The following is a 21,316-nucleotide window of genomic DNA, read 5'->3' as shown; positions in this document are numbered from 1 at the left end:
TGTAAAAACTAAAAACTTTTTATTAGGGAAATTCAAAACTCGTTTATGTAGCTGACAACAATTGAGCATACACGAAAAAGCTTGTCGAGCTATTAATTTTCGTTCTTAAAAGTATTCTTATATCCCAGCGTAATATAAGTAAAGTAAAATATTACAAATTGTGGAGTGCTTTAGATTATCAAATTCCTAGCAATCGCTGTATATATTTATGATTCTACATTAGATAACACAAATTACTAATTTTACAATTTTACTTACTTTTAGTTTTATTTTATATTATGCCACGATGTCCAAATATTGTAGTTCTATGCTGTAAAGGCACAGAAATGCTGTATGCGCAGAATTATTTTTGCAATATGATGCGTTACGCGGCGTCTTGTTTTAAATCTACGTAAACCTTTATATCATATAGACGTATTGCCATAACAACAATTTCATAAAAGTCTACTTTTAGTAGATAATAACGACATTAACATTTGAAGGGAAATAACTTGCGATTTTATTAGTATACTTATAAGTAATTTTATTACAAATTACATAGAAACAACATTAAATAGAAATGTATTTAAACTATAATATCAAGTATAACTACAAAATACACTACAGCACCGTGGAACTGAACTTAATTTTCAGCAAATATTCTGAATATATTTCATGGTAGAATTTTAATTTTTTGTACTGTAAAGTAAAAATTTCTTTTTTCTTTTCCCACGTGTGAGAGCGAGAAGGCAAATGTCGCTGTTGCACGCTAGTTCGTCGTAGTGACGGCGGCATCAATTTCTGAATTAATTACCATTTGTCGCAAAAACTGCGCGTCCTTTATCTTTTCCAGATTATAATCTATCATCTCGTCGTAGGTTGTGTTAAATTGTGATCTAAATGGCATCAGACGATGAAGTAGACGGTTCTTTTGCAGGTAAAGAGTCAATTTTGTAACTAGCATGTCATAGGTAAGCCGCGAATAGCGGTATCATATGTTTACTTGCGGTAAGCAATTAAAAATTCGAAAATTTTCAGTTTCATTTTAAGTTGTAAGCACTAACCTGCATAAACATTAGTCGCACGGTATCAGAAGAATCAATTGGGGGTTATTATGGCGTATTTGTTGTGGGATGGTTGTAAATATTTTTATGTGGCAGTTTGTGACAGAAAAGAACATGCATTATCCCCCTCATTACTACTTAACAAAATGGACGCCGCCAAACAAAGGGATTAGTGACCTTACGGTCGGGAGTGCGCGGGTACCGCTAGAATCGTTAGTTCCTGGTGCATTTGGAGTGGTTCACAGGTGTATTGCATGTGCCGAGTGGTTTGACCAGTTTATTTTGAATGATCGTTCCAGGCGACGAGGATGTGGAAGAAGGTGAGGGTCAGAACGAGAATTCGGCCGAAAGTGATGAAGCTCCACCAAAGGTAAATTGCAAATTTCAATAACTTTAGTATCCCCAACATTAAATTTTGTCCCCCACTAATTTAGCTGACTTTGACCTACATTGAGGTTGTTAACATTGGTCTTGAAATTAGACACTATTTTGCATTACTTTCATTATTTTATGTAATTTTCAATAATTTTTATTAGAATTAAATTCAATTTTTGTTCTAATTATACTTTTCATATTTTTGAATGTATACTGTACATTCCATATTATTATTGTTTACAATTTATATGTGTTTACAGTTTTTTTTACTTTAAATGATATATAATACAATTATAATCATTATAACAACTTTTGGATTTTGAGTCAGATCCAGTTATTCTATATCCATAATACTTATCTTCTTCTTTAGCCCGTTGCTACCCACTGCTGGATGTAGGCCTTCTCACTAGACTTCATAGTACTATACATATCAAAAAGCAAATGTGTATTGAGATTAAAATTCAAAATTAAAGTAGGACATTGTAATTTGTACTTTCATTAGGAGGATGATGACTACTCACCCGAGGATGGCAGAAAGAAGAAAAAGGGAAAGAAAAGAAAGGCCCGCGGCGAAGAGAAGAAGGGAAGAAAGAAAAAGAAGAAGCGAAAGAATGAAAGTGAAGAAGTAAGTGTAACTTAAGATACATGTAGATCTGTAGGGATAAATGTGTTAATATACTTTTGTCACTAAGTCACTACTTAAAACACAGGCATCACTGTTAGCTAATTATCAACATTTGTAAATGAATAAATAAATCAGAATGTCTGAATTATAACTTATAAATGAACAATTAGATGAGAATGTAAACCAAATTCCTTAAAGGTAATTTATTTCCATGGATTACATACACATTATTGAAGTCTTAGCAATAGCAATAGAAAAGACATCTTAGCAGCCATTAGCCAACAAGTCTGCAACTAAATATTATTATGATACAGACAATTAAAATTGCATGCATATGCTACATATGTTATAATATAACCATGAGCTATATTCTTTTAAGAACACCAATCAAATCACTTTCAATGAGATGAAATTATTTATTTGTCATAAATAAGTCACATTGACCATATCAAGTCAAGCTCAAGAGGTAAATATATCTGATTATAATGAAATGTTAAGGATTGCTCAACAAGTACTAAAATGTAGTGTATTCATAGCGTCATGTAGGTGATTATCAGATTGTGATCAGATAACTCATAAAATCAGCCAACTTATCTATTTACTGTTGCTATAGTGTGTGAAAGGAAAATATTGGAGGATGTTCTCAAACATACAAATTGAAATTATTTCAATAATATTAATTTAATAACTGCCTAACATTGAACTGCCTACTTCTGTATTATTTACTTTAAGTGAATTATGACAGTATCTATCTTAAGATTTCAAAATACTGTTTAACATATCCATTTGTTTTTATATGTATATTTCAAAAATCTTGTGGCTTTTGCTTGTTTTTAATAATAATAATAATAATAATAAGCCCCCTAAAATCCTACCTTACGTCCGAGCCGAACACCTGGCCACGTGGGGGGCGGACACGCGTATTCAAAATACTTACGTAGCTAACAAGGTAAAGGTAACCCTTTAATGGAGAAATGAGTAAAAGAGTTTATAATTTACGGCCGCTACCCGGGGGTCGCCGGGGCGCATCTGGAGCCGATGCTGGATGCTCCAGCATGCGAACCATCGGCGGTGAGGAGTTGAACAGGCGGACTCCTACCGAAAAACATGCTACAGCCGATATCATTTCTCATCCTAGTAGTCCATCAAATTCTTCACCTTTAAGCAGTCTCTTCCCATCACCCACCTCTTCTCCTAACCCATTCCAAAATCCTTCTTATCTTGATCGCTCTTTATCAGTACCATTATCCTCATCATCATCATCATCATCGTCACCAACACTGTCAGTAGATGTTGTTCAAGAGGCAAACGCCTCCCATAATGAACCCACTACTGCCAAATTACGCGCGAGACGAAAATGGACTATTGAAATGAATATGTTCATATGGCGCACCTATCTCATCACAACGAGACTCGAAACGCACACGAGAGGATACTTAGACCCGTTACACAAAGCCTTTATAGAAAAATACCCGGAAATGAGTGCATCCAAACAAAACATAGGAGATCAACGCAGAGCCATAGTTAACAATAAACTACTGTCGACCAACACACTTCAAGAAATAAAAGATGAAGTCACTAAATATTTACAGCAAAACGAGCAACCACTTCCCACACTAACACAAACGTCAGCTAGGATGCGATGGTCAGACGATATAAATGAGACAATACTCCGCATTTATTATGAAATAACTGAATTAGAAACCAACATGACAGCACACCGAAAAAAATTACACGACAAATTCATTCAAATCTACCCACACTTAGCACACCTATCTGAACAAAGGATATCTGACCAAAGAAGAGTTATAGTGAATAACAAAATGTTAACTGCAGCTAAAATACTTGAAATAAGACATGAAGTTGAAACACAATTACAAAAATCAAACACTCTCACACAGTTTAACGAAAGTCACCTACCGAATACACCATTACAAATAATTACAGACACAACACAAATAACAACAAACGAAAATAACCCACAGCTTTCAGAAGTATTACATTCAAATTTTGCAGAAAAAGAAATTCATACAAACAACAATAGCAATTTTATAGACCACGAGAAAATTAAAAAACATTTTAACTTAGCGTTCGACACTTTCAATAATACAGAGCCAACAATGAGACCATATTTACCTCGACAAAAATCTTCGAAAAAGTTAGCATTAATAGTTGATTATATCGATAAAAATATCTTACCTGCTGTTTTAACCGAGGGCCAAGATTTCATAACTTTTCAAACAATTTTATACTCGGCCGCTTATACAGCAGTAATATGCAATGGCACTAAAATTAATTCCGTTAGTACAAATAGCAGAGATACAAAGCCACCATGGCAGAAAAGACTTGAGAGCAAAATAGAGATTTTTAGAGCAGAAATAGGCAGACTTACACAATACATTCATGGAAATAGGGGCAATAGAGTTAAAACAGCAGTAGAAAAAATAAAGACAAAATATCAGGTACATGCTCAACATGAAAACATAAATACTGAATTGGAACATTTCATGGACACTTTAAAACAAAAGTTAAACACAGCATCTAGTAGATTAAAAAGATATATTACATGCACCGCCAGAAAGAAGCAAAATGCACAATTTACTAACACAGAAAAAGCTTTTTATAGAGGTCTCACATCTAATAAACAAAATGTCAATGCAAGACAAGAAAGTATAGGACCAACACCGAGAAACCTACATAATTTTTGGAGTGATATTTGGGAAAACCCTGTTCAGCATAATCTAAAAGCAGAATGGATAAAAGTTATCGATGAAGCAAGCAAGCACATTCCCCAAATGCTTTTCGAACATATTACATTTGAAACATTCGTACACGTAATTAAAGGCACACATAATTGGAAATCACCTGGAACGGATAACATACACAATTACTGGTATAAAAAATTCACTAGCATTTATCCATATTTACATAGTCATCTTAACAAATTCATTTAATCACCACAGTTAATGCCCCAATACATCACACATGGAGTAACTTACATGCTACCTAAAGAAAGCAATACAGTTGACCCCTCGAAATATAGACCTATAACTTGCTTACAAACCGTTTATAAAATCCTAACTGCTTGTATTAGCAAAACCATTTATTCTCATTTATCCGACAACGACATTCTTGTAGAACAGCAAAAAGGCTGTAGAAAGAACAGCCAAGGATGTAAAGAGCAACTTACAATAGATGCAATAGTAATTAACCAAGCCTACTCCAAAAAATTCGATATTCACACTATGTTTATAGATTATCGCAAAGCTTTCGATTCTGTCCCACATAGCTGGTTATTACAGATCCTTCAACTTTATAAAATTAACCCGATCATTGTAGAATTTCTAGAAACCTCCATGAAAAATTGGAAAACCGTTCTCAAAATCAGGCAACCCTCTTCAACAATTACTACTGATCCCATCCGCATCCTTCGGGGCATCTTTCAAGGCGATGCACTTAGCCCATTGTGGTTTTGTTTAGCCTTAAACCCACTCTCTACACTTCTTAACAATACTAGTGCCGGATATAATTTAATAACTACTGAAAATCGGTTCTCACTAACGCACCTCTTCTATATGGACGACATTAAATTATATGCCGGTAATGTAAATGATCTTTTCCAATTAGCAGACTTGGCCCAAAAATTTTCAACTGATATATGCATGGAATTTGGTGTCGACAAATGCAAAATTCTATCAATAAACAAAGGACAAATCGAAAGTAACAGATACGCCCTAGAGACCGGTCAGGATATTGAACCAATGGACGGGAACAGTGCTTACAAATACTTAGGATTTAAACAGTCGAGGAAAATACTACAAAAAGAAACTAAAGCAGAACTTACAAATAAATTCAAACATCGTCTCAACCTAGTACTTAAAACTCACCTTAATTCTAGAAATATTGTTAAAGCTATCAACACATTTTGTATTCCTATATTGACTTACTCATTTGGAATCATTAATTGGTCACAATCAAATCTTAAGAACTTACAACGAACAATAAATACACATATGACAAAGCACAGAAAACACCATCCCAAATCCTCAATAGAAAGACTCACATTACCAAGAAAAGAAGGTGGCAGAGGTATTATAGACATACAAAATTTACATAATAAACAGATATCTTCACTTCGAGACTATTTTCACAGTAAATCACAACAGTCACTTCTTCATAAACAGGTAACAGAAATAGATAATAAACTCACGCCATTGAACTTAACAAACACAAATCCACAACCTAATGAGGCACTCATTACTGTTGACCAGAAAATAGCGAAATGGGTTGGTAAATCTTTACATGGAAGGCACCGAACCGATCTGAGTCATAATTACGTCGATAAAGAAAAATCGAACGATTGGCTCATGAGAGGGGAACTGTTTCCCGAGACAGAAGGTTTTATGCTCGCTATACAGGATCAGATAATTTCCACCAAAAATTATAGGAAATTTATCATTAAAGACACCAACCAAATCTCAGATTTATGCAGACACTGTAATTCAGCTCCAGAAACTATACAACATATTACCGGCGCCTGTAAATCCCTTGTACAATCTGATTACAAACATCGTCATGACCAAGTAGCTGCAATAGTTCACCAACATTTAGCACATAAATATAACTTCATTCTTAAAAAGAGTCCATATTATAAGTATAAACCAGCCACAATATTAGAAAACCAAAATTCCAAAATTTACTGGGACCGGACTATAATAACAGATAAGACCATTCACTTTAATAGACCTGATGTAACTTTGCACGATAAGAAAAGTAACATTGTATACATCATTGACATAGCCATCCCTAACAGCCATAATATACAAACTACAATATCGGAAAAGCTTGCAAAATATCAAGACTTAGCCATTGAACTAAAAACTCAATGGAAAGCGCGTATTGTTCATATCGTTCCCATAGTTTTATCGTCCACTGGAATGATACCCAAAACTCTCACACAAAGCCTCGATATCCTCAGTATGCCTACACACTCACGTCACTTGCTGCAGAAAGCTACAATCCTCAACACCTGCCGTATAGCTCGCAAGTTTCTCACGTCGTCGTCTGTCTCTTCAACTTACGCTATTTAATATGTCATGCTTGACTTAGGTCCGCATGGCATATCCTCTACCCCTTCAAAAGAGGGAGATAAAGCACTTATATAAAAATAATAATAATAATAATAAACGTTTATTGCCATAATAACACAGTTACACAAAGAATAAATGTACATTTTACAGTAATATTAATATGGAAGGAATTAATACAAAAGGAATTCGGCTCAGCATTGCTGTCTCAGAATCAGGGATTCGAGTAGTGCTGTTTTTCAGCCGCTCCTATAATTATATTTTAATCTTTACAATTTTCATAATCATAGTCTATTTCAATTACTTAAAGATGATTTTTATTTTTTTCATATAGTTCGTAAATTTGTATTGCGCTTATTGCACAAATCCAAGTTCGCCGCATGCAGGTGAAATAATGCGTAGAATGGCGTTAAAAGTAAAAATAACCATAAAAAGCGATACACGATTTGCAAAAAAGAAAACATTTCCATATATAATGACACAAAACCTGATATTTTAATTGATATGAGCTTCTTACATCTTTGCATAAATGCTACCTCAACATTAGTTAAATAGATTTCTACCTTAGCCTATACAGACAGAAAAAAAAACCGAGAAATAAATGTTTTTCTATAGAAATATGTAAGCAAATAAAATTACAAATATTAAAATAACAAGCTAGTGCATGAATTTCATATGTGATAGAAGCTACATTGAAAAAGCAGCCAGTGTTACCGACGGGATATTAGTACTAAGCGACTATTGTTCCTACACAGGATGACGACTTCGGTCTGGAGATCGAAGCGGAGGGCGACAGTGATTACGCTCTCAGCGCGATGTCTACCAAGAAATCGCGCAAGGGTCGCGGCAGCAAGCACAATACGTCTGCGACTGCATCTGATTCAGGATCTGGTAAGGCTATACTGCATCTACAAAATCATATTAAATCTAAATCTCATTATTTTCCATGTTTCATGAAATGTGATAGCCACTTAACGACGAATTTTCGCTATATGTAATTTTAGCTAGATGTAACAATACCTTTAATTTTGATATAAACCATGGCACATGAGAATATAATATTCCATTCATACTATTGGCATTTTCAATACAATTATATTTTCAGCTATAATAACATATTGTTGATCTTACAGGTATGCCAACAGTAGATGAGGTATGCTCCTCATTTGGCCTCACTGATGTGGAAATTGTATACACTGATGCAGACCTGGAAAATTTGACTTCTTATAAGCTTTTCCAACAACATGTGCGGCCACTGCTTGTGAAAGAGAATCCAAAGGTAAGTAAAACAATAGCATAGCACATAATTGTTTAAATTTTTGTCTATTTAATAATTAATTGTGTATTTAATAAAAAATATATGATTTTTGAACTTAATTCTTGGCGCTTCAAATGCTAATCTTAGTGGCTGACCCATCTTCTGGAAAATCTAAACACAACAAATTTAGTAAGAGAAGTGTTAAATTTTCTGTATTTATTAAGATCTCTCTATATTACTAACTTTATTTTCTTACAGAGTTATTTAATGGTAAAAAATAATGTTTTACGGTATTATATTATTTTACTTACAAAACAGGTCCCAGTATCAAAGCTGATGATGTTAGTAGCAGCCAAGTGGCGATTGTTCTGCGAGACTAACCCTCACCTCGGCGGCGGGTCTCAGAACATGGGTTCAGAGGAGAACACCAACACATCGAACGCGTCTGACTACACGCCCAAACGGCCCGGACGTGCGCCTAAGGAAGCTAAAGTATGCAATATCATAAGTTCTTCTTTACTTGCAAACAATGTTTTCGAACTAAATTTTAATAATATTTTAGAAACAAGGAAAAATAATTGCTTGTTTGGTGTTAATTGTTAAATTTTGAACTCTGAAAGAAAATTTCATGGAAAAAAAAGTATTTTTTATATTTAACATAACGATAAGGGCAGTCACCGTCGCCTATGGACATTTGCAACACCAGAGGAGTCGCTAATGCATCGCCGGCTTTAAAGGAGAGCTCTTTTTACACCCCTCTTGAAGCGCCCCATGTCATAGTCCTATGGGAATACCTCAGGAGGAAGTTCATTTCACATTTTGCACGTATGCGGCAAAAATGACCGTGCAGAATTTATTACATTCTTATATTTTTGTACACAACACTATGACCGTATCAACCTATCAATATATCCCTTGGGCTTTTAGCCGGTAGAGGAGGCGACGGACGAGCACGAGGACGAGGAGGAGGAGGAGACGGCGGTGAGCGACGAGGGCACGCCGGCGCCCCGCAAGCGCGGCCGCAAGCCGCGCCAGCCCGGCGCCGCGCCGCGCGGCAAGCCCGGCCGCAAGCCCAAGGTGCCCACGCTCAAGATCAAGTTCAGCAAGCGCAAGCGGACCAGCAGCGTACGTATATGTTTTATTATTATGCAGCATGCACACCTATTTCTGCCTTATAACAGCAGTGTTAGGCGCTGCTGTGTTCCGTTTTGAAGGGTGTGGTAAGGGAGACATACATTTCTGAGGTGTTTCAGCTTACTCCTCAGAGTAGCGGCGCATCTTTGGCCGACCTCAGGTAGAAAAATCTAATCCTATCTGGAATTCATTACAGACGTCCATGAGCGGCGGTAGCCACTTACCATCAGGTGGACTTCATGCTCCTATGCTACTCCTATATTATATATTAAAATAAAAGGATTATAGAGTCCTCGCCGAATTCTAGTCCGCTCTGAATGTAGAAACGAGTCGCGTCGCAACAGCGAATTGTAGATATTAGCGGGACGAAGACAGCGTGACACTGGCATCCGTCCGCTACCCTCTTTCGCCCACGTGTAAGTAGCTGTGTTAGTGTACCCTTACTGTTGCTACTGAGTATATGCTCGTAGTTGTGTTCGACCGCATTGGCTCTCTGACTACAGCTGCGCGCAACAACTTCAGCGTGTACTAGAACTTTGACGCGGCTATACACCCGGACGATCTGTCTAGTTGCTCGCCAAAAATGACGCGTACGCCGCGCACGAACACAGACCCATATTCTCTAGTTCGGGTTAAAAACCGACCCCGTGCGGATAACTGATAGGCATCGTGGGGAGTACCAAATACTTCCAAGTAAAATTACATACTTTTATTTAAGCTTTTTCTTTTTTTTGTACTTAGCGAATATTCAATACAACTTTTTTTATACTTATCATTTAGATACTTGCTAAGTACATATATTTCGAGTCTCAAGCGTGCGGAGGCGGAAGATAAACTCTGAGTTCTCGTTCTAAGGGTAATATAATCATTTTAAATGCCATAATTATAATTGTCATTTATATTTACAGGAAGAAGACCAAGAAGGTAGTGCAGGCGCAAACACAGATTCCGATGCGGAATTCGAACAGATGTTGGCTGAGGCAGACGAGCCCAAGCCATTCAGTGCTGGACCTGAAGAAACTGTGGCAATTAAAGAGGAAGATCCTAATCTTCCAGTATGTATTTATAAAGTTCATAAGTAACTAATTGAAACTTAGAACTTAATGTGTATATTAACTTCTTGACTGAAATGTTTTAGTTTAGACAGAAATCTCTTATAATTTTCATTTCTTTACACAGCCACTACCCAAGAAGAAGGCTAAGACCAAAATTGGAAACAAGAGCAAAAAGAAGAAGAAAATGAAGACAACAAACAAGTTTCCAGATGGTACAGAGGGAGAGCAGGAACATCAGGATTATTGTGAGGTATGTATCAATTAATTATTTACTAAAATGTACTATACTAGAAGGTTATTATTAATAAGTTTGAATAGAAATATCGTAACTCCTTTTTTTATTACGGGGTTAAATTGATGTTATAATAAAAAGACGATAATTACAAATGTTGATTATAAATGCTTAAAAGCTTAAAACCAATCAGGTTAAACTCAGTTTGTCTTTTATATTAAGATAGAAGTTTATATACAATTGTTTCATTCACACAGAATAAGTCATAAAATTTTTGTTTTCGCAAAGCTATCACATACAGAATGTGTGAATGAATCTGGAAAAAAATCTAAATAAACGCTTTCTATACTCATAGCCCCATACTATGATTCCCTGTGTCGTGGGTGCCATGGACACAAGGACGAATACAGAAACACCCAGAGCCAGAACAGATATCTAAATTCAACATTCAGATATCTGTCTGGCCAGGGATCGAACCCGAAACCCATCGCGCGTCAGACCGTTACGGTGACCGCTCCACAACGCGGGTCGTCACTTCATGAAAACCAGGCATTAGATTACATAATATCTCGAGATTTGTTACCTTTACACAGTAGGCCAAACATTTTTTTTGAGACACTAAACCAATTTATGTGCATATGTAATTCATTTTGAAAACGTTCGTTTGTCCCTCACAGGTGTGCCAGCAGGGCGGCGAGATCATATTGTGCGACACGTGCCCGCGCGCGTACCACCTGGTGTGCCTCGACCCCGAGCTGGAGGAGACGCCCGAGGGCCGCTGGTCGTGCCCGCACTGCGAGGCCGAAGGCAACCAGGACCAGGAGGAGGATGACGAGCATCAGGAGTTTTGCAGGTGATGATCATGCTATTGTTTTAAAGAAAGCAGGGAATGAGCATTCAGGTTATCTGGTTGATCTTGAAATGTCAAATAAAATCAAATGTTTTTATTCAAAATAGGTTCTTTACATGAACTCTTTTTGAATGTCTATGGATCTACCGCCACTTCATAAGGTGTTTCGTTATGAAGAAGAATTATTTCCACTGTCCTTAAACATCTGTGTCCAACACCAGATGGAACAGGAGAATATGTTTATTATTTATTTATTTAAATAAGTAAAATTTTATATTTAGGGCCGATTTTTCAATTCTCAGATAGTGGACTTTATCTATCGAATAAAATTTATTTGACAGATAATAAGATTTTTATTTTTCAATCATCAGATAGAGGTTATCAGTCGAATAAAACCGCTAACTGACGGATAAGTTTAACTGTTGCTTGGAGGGCCAGTTAAGATATATCTGAGGATTTATCTATCAGTTTTCTATGACATTTTGTGGTTATGTAATTTGTCATTTATTGGTCTGATGTTGTTGATGTAATATTGCGGTGATAATGGTGACTTTAGTAATGGAATTGTGCTCGGAGACAGTGGATATTTCTTAAATAATTACTTATTGACCCCATTCAGCAATCCCCGTACGCGAGTTGAACAATTGTATAATGAGTCTCATATACAGAGCAGAGATGTTATAAGGTGCTTTGGTGTATGGAAGCGGATATTCCCTATTCTAAGTATTGGATTGAACTTAGATGTAACCTAACCTCTAGCACTAGCATAATTGTGGCTGTAGCAATATTGCATAATATGGCACGCAATTAAAATGGAGGAGAGCCTCCTAGAGGCTCCGAGGTACTGATGCCACCACATCCGGTTTTTTCAGCAGAATATGCTGACAATGAGGGAACAAACAGTACACACACAGTGTGTTAGAACACAAGGGACCGTGTACTTGAATATTTTGAATCACCAATGAGGTGAAGAGAGTTCTTGTCTACTTATTGATTGTTTTAAATTGGTGTAATACTTTTAAAATAAATACATATTGATTATTATTATTATTTTTATTTATAAAGTAATAACAAACATATTTATATTATTTTATATTATATTATTATTTAACTCATGCTCTTCTGCAACAGATAAATGTTCTTTATTAGTAATTTCTTAATGAAAACACACTAGTTCATGCCTTGCAGCTCTTAATTTCCTGGGGTCATTTTGCTTTTCAGCGCAAGATTGTTCACGTTTTTTTATATCCATTTTTGTTTCATTTTAACCCCAATACACAAATAAAGAAACGAACACCAAGTCGAAAATATGCACCAACAAACACAATTGACATCCCTTTTGACGTGTATGTCAATGTAAAACATTAACTTCTACCTTATTTCAGTCTAACATTGCAGTGATTGTATATGTGCATCTCGCTTGCGTACATTTAGAGTGAAATTAGCAACAGAAATGCATAGACAACAGATAGATAGCTACTGCTCGGATAAAAAATGATTGAAAAATTGAAAATTTTTACTCCTTTGTTAAGCAGCCAGTTAATTTTACGCGTCAGTTAACTATCTGGAGAGTAATTTGAGAATTGAAAAATCGGCCCTTATTGTAATAAACAACATCAAACCTTCAAACCTCTCCCACTTTTGAAATAGCAAAATGAAATGTACTTCTAAACTTGTAAAATACCTTTATATGGTCCATTTATTGTACTTATTCACTATTATACTATTTCTTAACATTGACAGAATATGCAAGGACGGTGGTGAGCTGTTGTGCTGTGATTCTTGTCCATCGGCATATCATCGCTTCTGTCTGAACCCACCGCTGGAAGAAGTACCTGATGGGGAATGGAAATGTCCAAGGTGTAGTGTGAGTATAATCATAATTATTTACCAACCTGTCTTAACCCCTCTGTATTTAAAAAGTATTTTTAGTATTACAAAGTGACTTATACTTTCAAATTTATACTTTTATTGTACATAACATATTAATAAGTAAAATCATGTTATGTTTTTAGATTTTCATCGAATTAAAGTGAATAATATATGACAATATGTGTTGTATTGTGTATTCTAGTGTCCTCCATTGGATGGGAAAGTTGCGAAGATCCTGACGTGGCGATGGAAGGAGCAGTCGGCCAAATCGAAGGCGCCGCGCTCGCGCGAGTTCTTCGTCAAGTGGCACGAGCGCTCCTACTGGCATTGCAGTTGGATATCCGAGATACAGGTGATTGAGTTAATTGCAAACAATACATTTTATTTCTGCCTTGTAACAGTTGTGTTCAGTGCTACTTTCTTCTCATTGAAGAGCTTTGTAAGGGAGACCAGATGATCATAATTAGGATGCAAACATATTTAACTCCTGTTCGCTTCTCGTAAATACTCGTGTATTTGTAAATATGTAATATTAACAATAAACTTACATTTTCAGTTGGACGTGTTCCATCCGCTGATGTACCGCTACTACATGCGCAAATCGGACCCTGAGGAGCCGCCCAAGCTGGACGAGCCCATTGAGGAGCGGGAGATGCGTAAGCGACTTAAGAACAAACATCACCAGGATCAGGATCCCGATGAGAAGGCATTAGAGGAGAAATATTACAGGTGGGTCTTCAATTTCGACGTTGTATTTTTGTATATATAGATACAATATAACTGATTGAGTGGTATTTTTTAACATGTAGATTAAGTTATAATACTAGAAATTTTAATGTAACAAACAGCATCCATTGCTTTTACATATTTTTGCAAGAAATCATATACCTGTATGTGGTTAGCATTTTTTAAAATTTTATTTGCCAATGTAATAAAAACGCTCCTTAATACTTATTTAAACTTAAACTTTAAACATGTAATCCAATGATAAATTACTAACAAGATAATGATTTGAATAAATATAAATATTAAATTAACGAAATAACTAGGATTCAGATTGTTCTATGTAAATTGACATGTAATGTCCAATAAATATTTTTATGTAACAATTTTGTTGATAAATTTATCTCCAGCTACATGTGAATTCAATGATCAATTATGAATCCCTCGTTGCAGATACGGCGTGAAGCCGGAGTGGCTGATAGTGCACCGCGTGATCAACCACCGCACGTCGCGCGACGGCACCACGTACTACCTGGTGAAGTGGCGCGACCTGTCCTACGACCAGGCCACCTGGGAGTCGGAGCACGAGGACATAGCCGGACTCAAGGCCGCCATGGAGTACTATCAGGTAACGCGTCTGACAACATTTTATTATGAAACCATATATTGAGTCATCATAAAGACAAGTTAACGTTAAGTCGCGTATTTAGCAATATGCTCTTTTACACTAAAATAGAGTAAGGATAGATTTATTGATTCTAAATAAGGAATGTCTTGAGCGTGTCGAAAATGGGAGATATATTTTTCCGAAGCGTTCCAGGTGGTTAGTCTTCAGGAGTAGCAGCGCATCTGCGACCGACTTCATGTAGGAATATCTTATTCTATCTGGGGTTGATTTCAGATGTCCATGGGCGGCAGTAGCCACTTACCATCAGGTGGACTGCATGCTCGTCTGCTACTCCTATATTATAAAAAAAAATACGATCAATGTTATCTGACGAATTTTAAACTGTATTGCTTTAATGGAAAATGTTATAGGTATTGTGTTCGTGTATAGTAATTATTATATTTTTGTTTTGTTTATAGGATATGCGAGCATACGTAACGTCAGAAGGTAAAACAAAGGGAAGCAAGGGCAAGAAGGCGGGCCGTAAGAGCAAGAATAAGGACGTTATCGATGACGATGAGAGCAGCAGTGGTTTACAGATGAAACCCAGGAAGTACAATCCTCCGCCAGACCGCCCGACCACTAACCTCAATAAAAAATATGAAGACCAGCCACCGTTTGTTTACGAAACTGGCATGCAGCTCCACCCATACCAGTTAGAGGGTCTCAATTGGTTGAGGTACTCCTGGGGTCAAGGTATTGACACAATTCTTGCCGATGAGATGGGTCTCGGTAAAACTATCCAAACTGTCACATTCCTTTATTCACTTTTCAAGGAAGGACATTGCAAGGGTCCATTCTTAGTATCGGTACCCCTTTCGACAATTATAAATTGGGAGAGAGAATTCGAGTTGTGGGCGCCAGATTTATACTGCATCACGTATGTTGGTGATAAGGACTCGAGAGCGGTTATAAGAGAGAATGAGTTGACGTTTGACGACGGCGCCAACAGAGGCGGACGACCTTCCAAAATTAAGTCTCAAGTTAAATTCAATGTACTCCTTACGTCATATGAGTTAATTTCTATTGATTCAACATGCTTAGGCTCAATTGAATGGGCCGTCTTGGTTGTAGACGAAGCTCATAGATTAAAGAGTAATCAATCTAAATTCTTCAGACTATTAGCTGGCTACCACATAAATTATAAACTACTTTTGACGGGAACTCCCTTGCAGAACAATCTCGAAGAATTGTTCCATCTACTTAACTTTTTGAACAAGGACAAATTCAATGATCTTGCCGCTTTCCAAAATGAATTTGCGGACGTTTCGAAGGAGGAACAAGTTAAGAGGTTGCACGAAATGTTGGGACCGCACATGCTGCGTCGTCTCAAGGCTGATGTGCTCAAGAATATGCCAACGAAGTCAGAATTTATCGTTCGTGTTGAACTGTCGCCTATGCAGAAAAAGTATTATAAGTATATTTTGACTAGAAATTACGAGGCTCTGAATCCTAAAAGTGGTGGTCAGACAGTCTCCTTGCTCAATGTGATGATGGATTTAAAGAAATGCTGCAATCATCCTTACTTGTTCCCTGTTGCTGCTGAAGAAGCCCCACTGGGTCCTCATGGGAATTACGAAACGCAGGCTTTGATTAAGGCTTCCGGAAAACTGGTTTTGATGTCAAAGATGTTGAAGCAACTAAAAGAACAAGGACACAGAGTCCTAATATTCTCTCAAATGACGAAAATGTTGGATATTCTCGAGGACTTCTTGGAAGGAGAAGGTTACAAATATGAGAGGATTGATGGTGGCATTACTGGCACAATCCGTCAGGAAGCTATCGATAGGTTCAATGCACCTGGAGCTCAGCAGTTTGTTTTCCTTCTGTCCACAAGAGCTGGTGGTTTAGGTATTAACTTGGCGACCGCCGATACTGTAATCATTTACGACTCTGACTGGAATCCCCATAACGATATTCAGGCCTTTTCGCGTGCACATCGTATCGGACAAGCTAACAAAGTAATGATTTATCGATTTGTAACTCGTAACAGTGTGGAAGAGAGAGTCACCCAGGTAGCTAAACGAAAAATGATGTTGACGCATTTAGTTGTACGCCCGGGTATGGGTGGTAAAGGCGCCAATTTTACGAAGCAAGAGTTGGATGACATTCTCAGATTTGGTACCGAAGAACTATTCAAAGAAGAGGAAGGAAAAGAAGAAGCTATTCATTACGATGATAAGGCCGTTGGTGAATTACTCGATCGTTCAAAGGAGGGCATAGAACAGAAGGAGTCTTGGGCTAATGAGTACCTGAGTTCATTTAAAGTCGCCAGTTATTCCACAAAGGAAGGCGATGGTGAAGAAGAAGTGGATACTGAGATTATAAAACAAGAAGCCGAAAATACAGACCCAGCATACTGGATCAAACTGCTCAGGCATCATTATGAACAACATCAAGAAGATCAGGCCAGAACATTGGGTAAAGGTAAAAGAGTACGTAAGCAGGTGAATTACAACGACGGAAGTGTTGCACAAACAGAAAACAGAGAGGACTCGACTTGGCAAGAAAATGGTTCGGATTACAATTCAGACTTCTCTCAAGGCAGCGAGGATGACAAGGAAGATGACGACTTTGATGAGAAGAATGACAATGGTGACCTTCTTAGCCGAAGGAGCAAGCGACGTCTCGAAAGACGTGAAGAAAGAGATAGACCGTTGCCACCTTTACTCGCTAGGGTCGGCGGCAATATGGAAGTCCTCGGTTTTAACGCGAGGCAAAGAAAATCATTCCTCAACGCGATCATGCGGTACGGCATGCCGCCTCAGGATGCGTTTAACTCGCAGTGGCTAGTTAGAGATCTGCGCGGAAAATCAGAACGAAATTTCAAAGCGTACGTTTCCTTATTTATGCGCCATCTCTGTGAACCTGGCGCCGACAACGCGGAAACATTCGCCGACGGCGTGCCTAGAGAGGGTCTCTCTAGACAACACGTCCTAACACGAATTGGTGTAATGAGTTTAATCAGAAAGAAGGTACAAGAGTTCGAACACATTAATGGTTATTACAGCATGCCGGAACTAATTCGGAAGCCAGTCGAACCCGTGAAAATAGCGGGTGCAGCGAGTGAAAGTGCAGCCCCTAGCCCGGCGCCATCGACAGCCACTCCGATTACGTCAGCGGCTCCGTCACCTGCACCCACACAAGTCACTCAGGCCTCTGGCCAAGCTCCAACTCCCGGTGGATCTGAGAAAGATGAGAAGGAGGAAACCAAGGATGATAAATCTGACTCGAAGGACTGCAAGGACGAGCCGATGGATACCAGTGACATTAAGGACGAGAAGGAGAAATCGGAAGAGAAGGAAGTTCCCAAGGAGGTAAAGGAGGAGAAGGAGGCCGAGCGACGCATGTCCGTCGACGAGGACTCTCCAAAGGACGACGAAAAGTCGGAGGACAAGAAATCTGAAGATAAAGAGTCTGTGAAAATTAAAGAGGAAATGAAGGACGACTCCGATAAGAAGGACGACGCAAAGAGTGATAAGGCCGAATCGGAAGGTTCGGAGAAGCCGAAAGACGATAAGAAGGAGGATGACGACGACGACGTCGTCTTAGTTAAAGAGGAGGAGGATCTCAAAGTTGAACGCCGGAAGTTTATGTTCAATATCGCCGATGGCGGTTTCACGGAGTTGCATACGTTGTGGTTGAACGAAGAGCGAGCGGCCGCGCCCGGCAGGGAGTACGAGATCTGGCACCGGCGGCACGACTACTGGCTGCTGGCCGGCATCGTGACGCACGGCTACGGCCGCTGGCAGGACATCCAGAACGACCTGCGCTTCGCCATCATCAATGAGCCGTTCAAGATGGATGTTGGCAAGGGAAATTTCCTTGAGATCAAGAACAAGTTCTTGGCGCGGCGTTTCAAGGTAAATATGTCGTTCTTTACTTGGTGTCAAATAATAATTCAGATTTTTTATATAGTTATTACAGTCTATGGAAATTGTCCGAATATCAAAACTTAAGAATTTTATACTTCCTGTGATTTAAGTAAAATCGAATGTAGTATTATACTTGCTCTCCCATTTAAATGTTTATAGTTTCATGTACTACAATGTTTTCATTAATAACGGCATTATGCTTAGTTTTCTGGGTTCATTCATATTTGGCTTCATTTACCTGTTTTGATATTTATGTTTTATTCTGTGGCTGTCCTGTTCGTGTCATCTACAAAACGTAACTAAAGCGTATTCATGATATTATTACAAAAGAGCTATCTCTTATTGGTGGGAATGTTGTTCAGCTGCTGGAGCAGGCGCTGGTAATCGAGGAGCAGCTGCGGCGCGCGGCGTACCTGAACCTCACGCAGGATCCCAACCACCCCGCGATGTCGCTCAACGCGCGCTTCGCCGAGGTGGAGTGCCTCGCGGAGTCGCACCAGCACCTCAGCAAGGAGTCGCTCGCCGGCAACAAGCCCGCCAATGCGGTGCTGCACAAGGTCGGTGAATTTAGTCTTAGCACCTTAGCGTGTATGAAGTATGTACTATGGATGTTACATTCGAATGCAAAAAATATTGAGATTACTGTTGATATTTACTGATAAATACTACTGAGATTTAAATGGCAGACTTTAAATTTAATCTTTGTATGTCTATTCTATTGCTTAAATCTTTCATTTTCCTTTAATTTGTACATATTCAATTTGTTTAATTATTAAAGAGAGGATTATCAAAAATAAATTTGTAAACAAACTATTTGACATTTTAAAACTTTCTATAGTTACTTTAGTTAAATATTTATTTTATGTAATCACATTACTTACACACTACATATTTTTATATAATTCAAAAGTATATTTTTTTATATTATGTTACGTAGACAAGGAAAGGGCGATATACATATTTTGATCGTGAGCCTTGTTGGTTGCAGGTGCTGAACCAGCTGGAGGAGCTGCTGTCGGACATGAAGTCGGACGTATCGCGGCTGCCGGCTACGCTGGCGCGCATCCCGCCGGTGGCGCAGCGCCTGCAGATGTCGGAGCGCTCCATCCTGTCGCGCCTCGCCGCCACCGCCGGCAACCCCACGCCCACGGGTGAGCTATTCTAACTCAATCTACCGAAAGTAGCCATTGGAAATATTTGTCCATGTCGCGTAGGGAAAATACATGTATATCAAGAATTTGTTTTGAAACTAAGTATCAGTGCCATACGTAATTTCTCAATATACAAGTTCTTAATTTCTTTTTGCATGATTGTAACATTTCATTTATTCATTTGCGACCAACATTCCGAATTTTAATATATTTTCTTTTTTAATTTCTCTTTCAATGTACCTATTTATTTATAAATTTCACAATAATATAGGCCATATTTTAGTTTCAATTAAAATTTTATGAAAATGCTACTCTGTGGTAAATTATATTTATAAAAATTTAAACCAACTTATTACTTCGACAACTATATTCAATCACTCAATCGCCATATTTAACTTACCAAGGTACAAGTTTATTGTAATTTAATAAATAATATTTTGTGGTGCAGCGGCGATGCCCCAGTTCCCGAGCGGGTTCCAGTCGGGCGGTTCGCTGCCGGGCTTCTCGCCGGCCGCGGCGGCTGCGGCCAACTTCTCCAACTTCCGCCCGCAGTACTCCGTGCCCGGACAGCCCGCCGCCACCGCCTCTTCCAACGTGAGTGACTCTTATATTACATGTTACACAGACAACACATGTCATGGATGTTATTGTGGTACTCTTTTCTCGGAATTATGTATAATAACAAAGATATCACAACAAAAGCGTCAACCACTCCATTTGCAAAGAAAGAGCAGTAGGTATTTGCATTAGATGGGATCTGACTGTCGAATGACCTTGAAAACGAACAGATCATTGATTATTTACATGAAGGGAAACCTTACAAAACAAAATATTGGAAATTATTGATTTGTTGAATATTTTGAAATTTTGTTGTTACATTCTAAAATTGTAATATTTATTTTCAGAAATCATAAACCTGTGGGACTCATCGCTATTGAGATCGCTATCAAGTTGACAAGCATGCTGGTAACTTAATTTTTACTGCAATATGATCACTTAAAATATATCGATGATAACATTTTATAGCGAGACTATTGTTTCAGAGAGCGGCCGCATAGATCAATATTTAGGATTTAAGCTTTCCAAGATTCCTGTTCCACCTTGGGTTTGAAGTGATAAATTAGTGATTAGTGCAGTTAGGTAACATAATGTTATGTCATATTAAACAGAACTCTCACAATATTATTTATTTCATCCTGATCTGTATGAATCTTGTTTATTTTGTAAGTGATTGTGGACTTATGAAATCTTTATTTTTAATTTACCAAAAATGAAAATTGAATAAACATACAATTAAGTGAAAATGTGATGTTTTATTGTACTCTCATAATATTTATTGGTATAATGGTTTTTCATTTAAGAAATATGT

At 37.8% G+C, this 21,316-nt stretch overlaps 1 protein-coding gene across 1 annotated transcript; it reads left to right on the top strand.

Annotated features, from left to right (window-relative positions):
• The first annotated feature begins 725 nt into the window (after positions 1-725).
• Mi-2 (chromodomain-helicase-DNA-binding protein Mi-2 homolog) lies at positions 726-21,251 on the top strand. Its single transcript, XM_073087898.1, has 20 exons — positions 726-916; positions 1,343-1,413; positions 1,921-2,043; positions 7,886-8,021; positions 8,264-8,409; positions 8,707-8,880; positions 9,316-9,513; positions 10,431-10,577; positions 10,702-10,827; positions 11,487-11,662; positions 13,403-13,526; positions 13,734-13,883; positions 14,088-14,260; positions 14,708-14,882; positions 15,341-18,784; positions 19,159-19,353; positions 19,785-19,947; positions 20,396-20,541; positions 20,853-20,913; positions 20,991-21,251. Exons 1-19 carry the CDS (start codon positions 880-882, stop codon positions 20,859-20,861), a joined length of 5,913 nt encoding a protein of 1,970 aa, XP_072943999.1. The 5' UTR covers positions 726-879; the 3' UTR covers positions 20,862-20,913; positions 20,991-21,251.
• The last annotated feature ends 65 nt before the right edge of the window (positions 21,252-21,316 follow it).

The sequence above is a fragment of the Epargyreus clarus genome, unplaced genomic scaffold, assembly GCF_041222505.1.
Source record: "Epargyreus clarus isolate Ecla_fem2 unplaced genomic scaffold, WU_Ecla_fem_2.2 ptg000026l, whole genome shotgun sequence".
NCBI classification, from domain to species: domain Eukaryota; kingdom Metazoa; phylum Arthropoda; class Insecta; order Lepidoptera; family Hesperiidae; genus Epargyreus; species Epargyreus clarus.
This window is presented reverse-complemented; position numbering and strand designations above follow the sequence as displayed.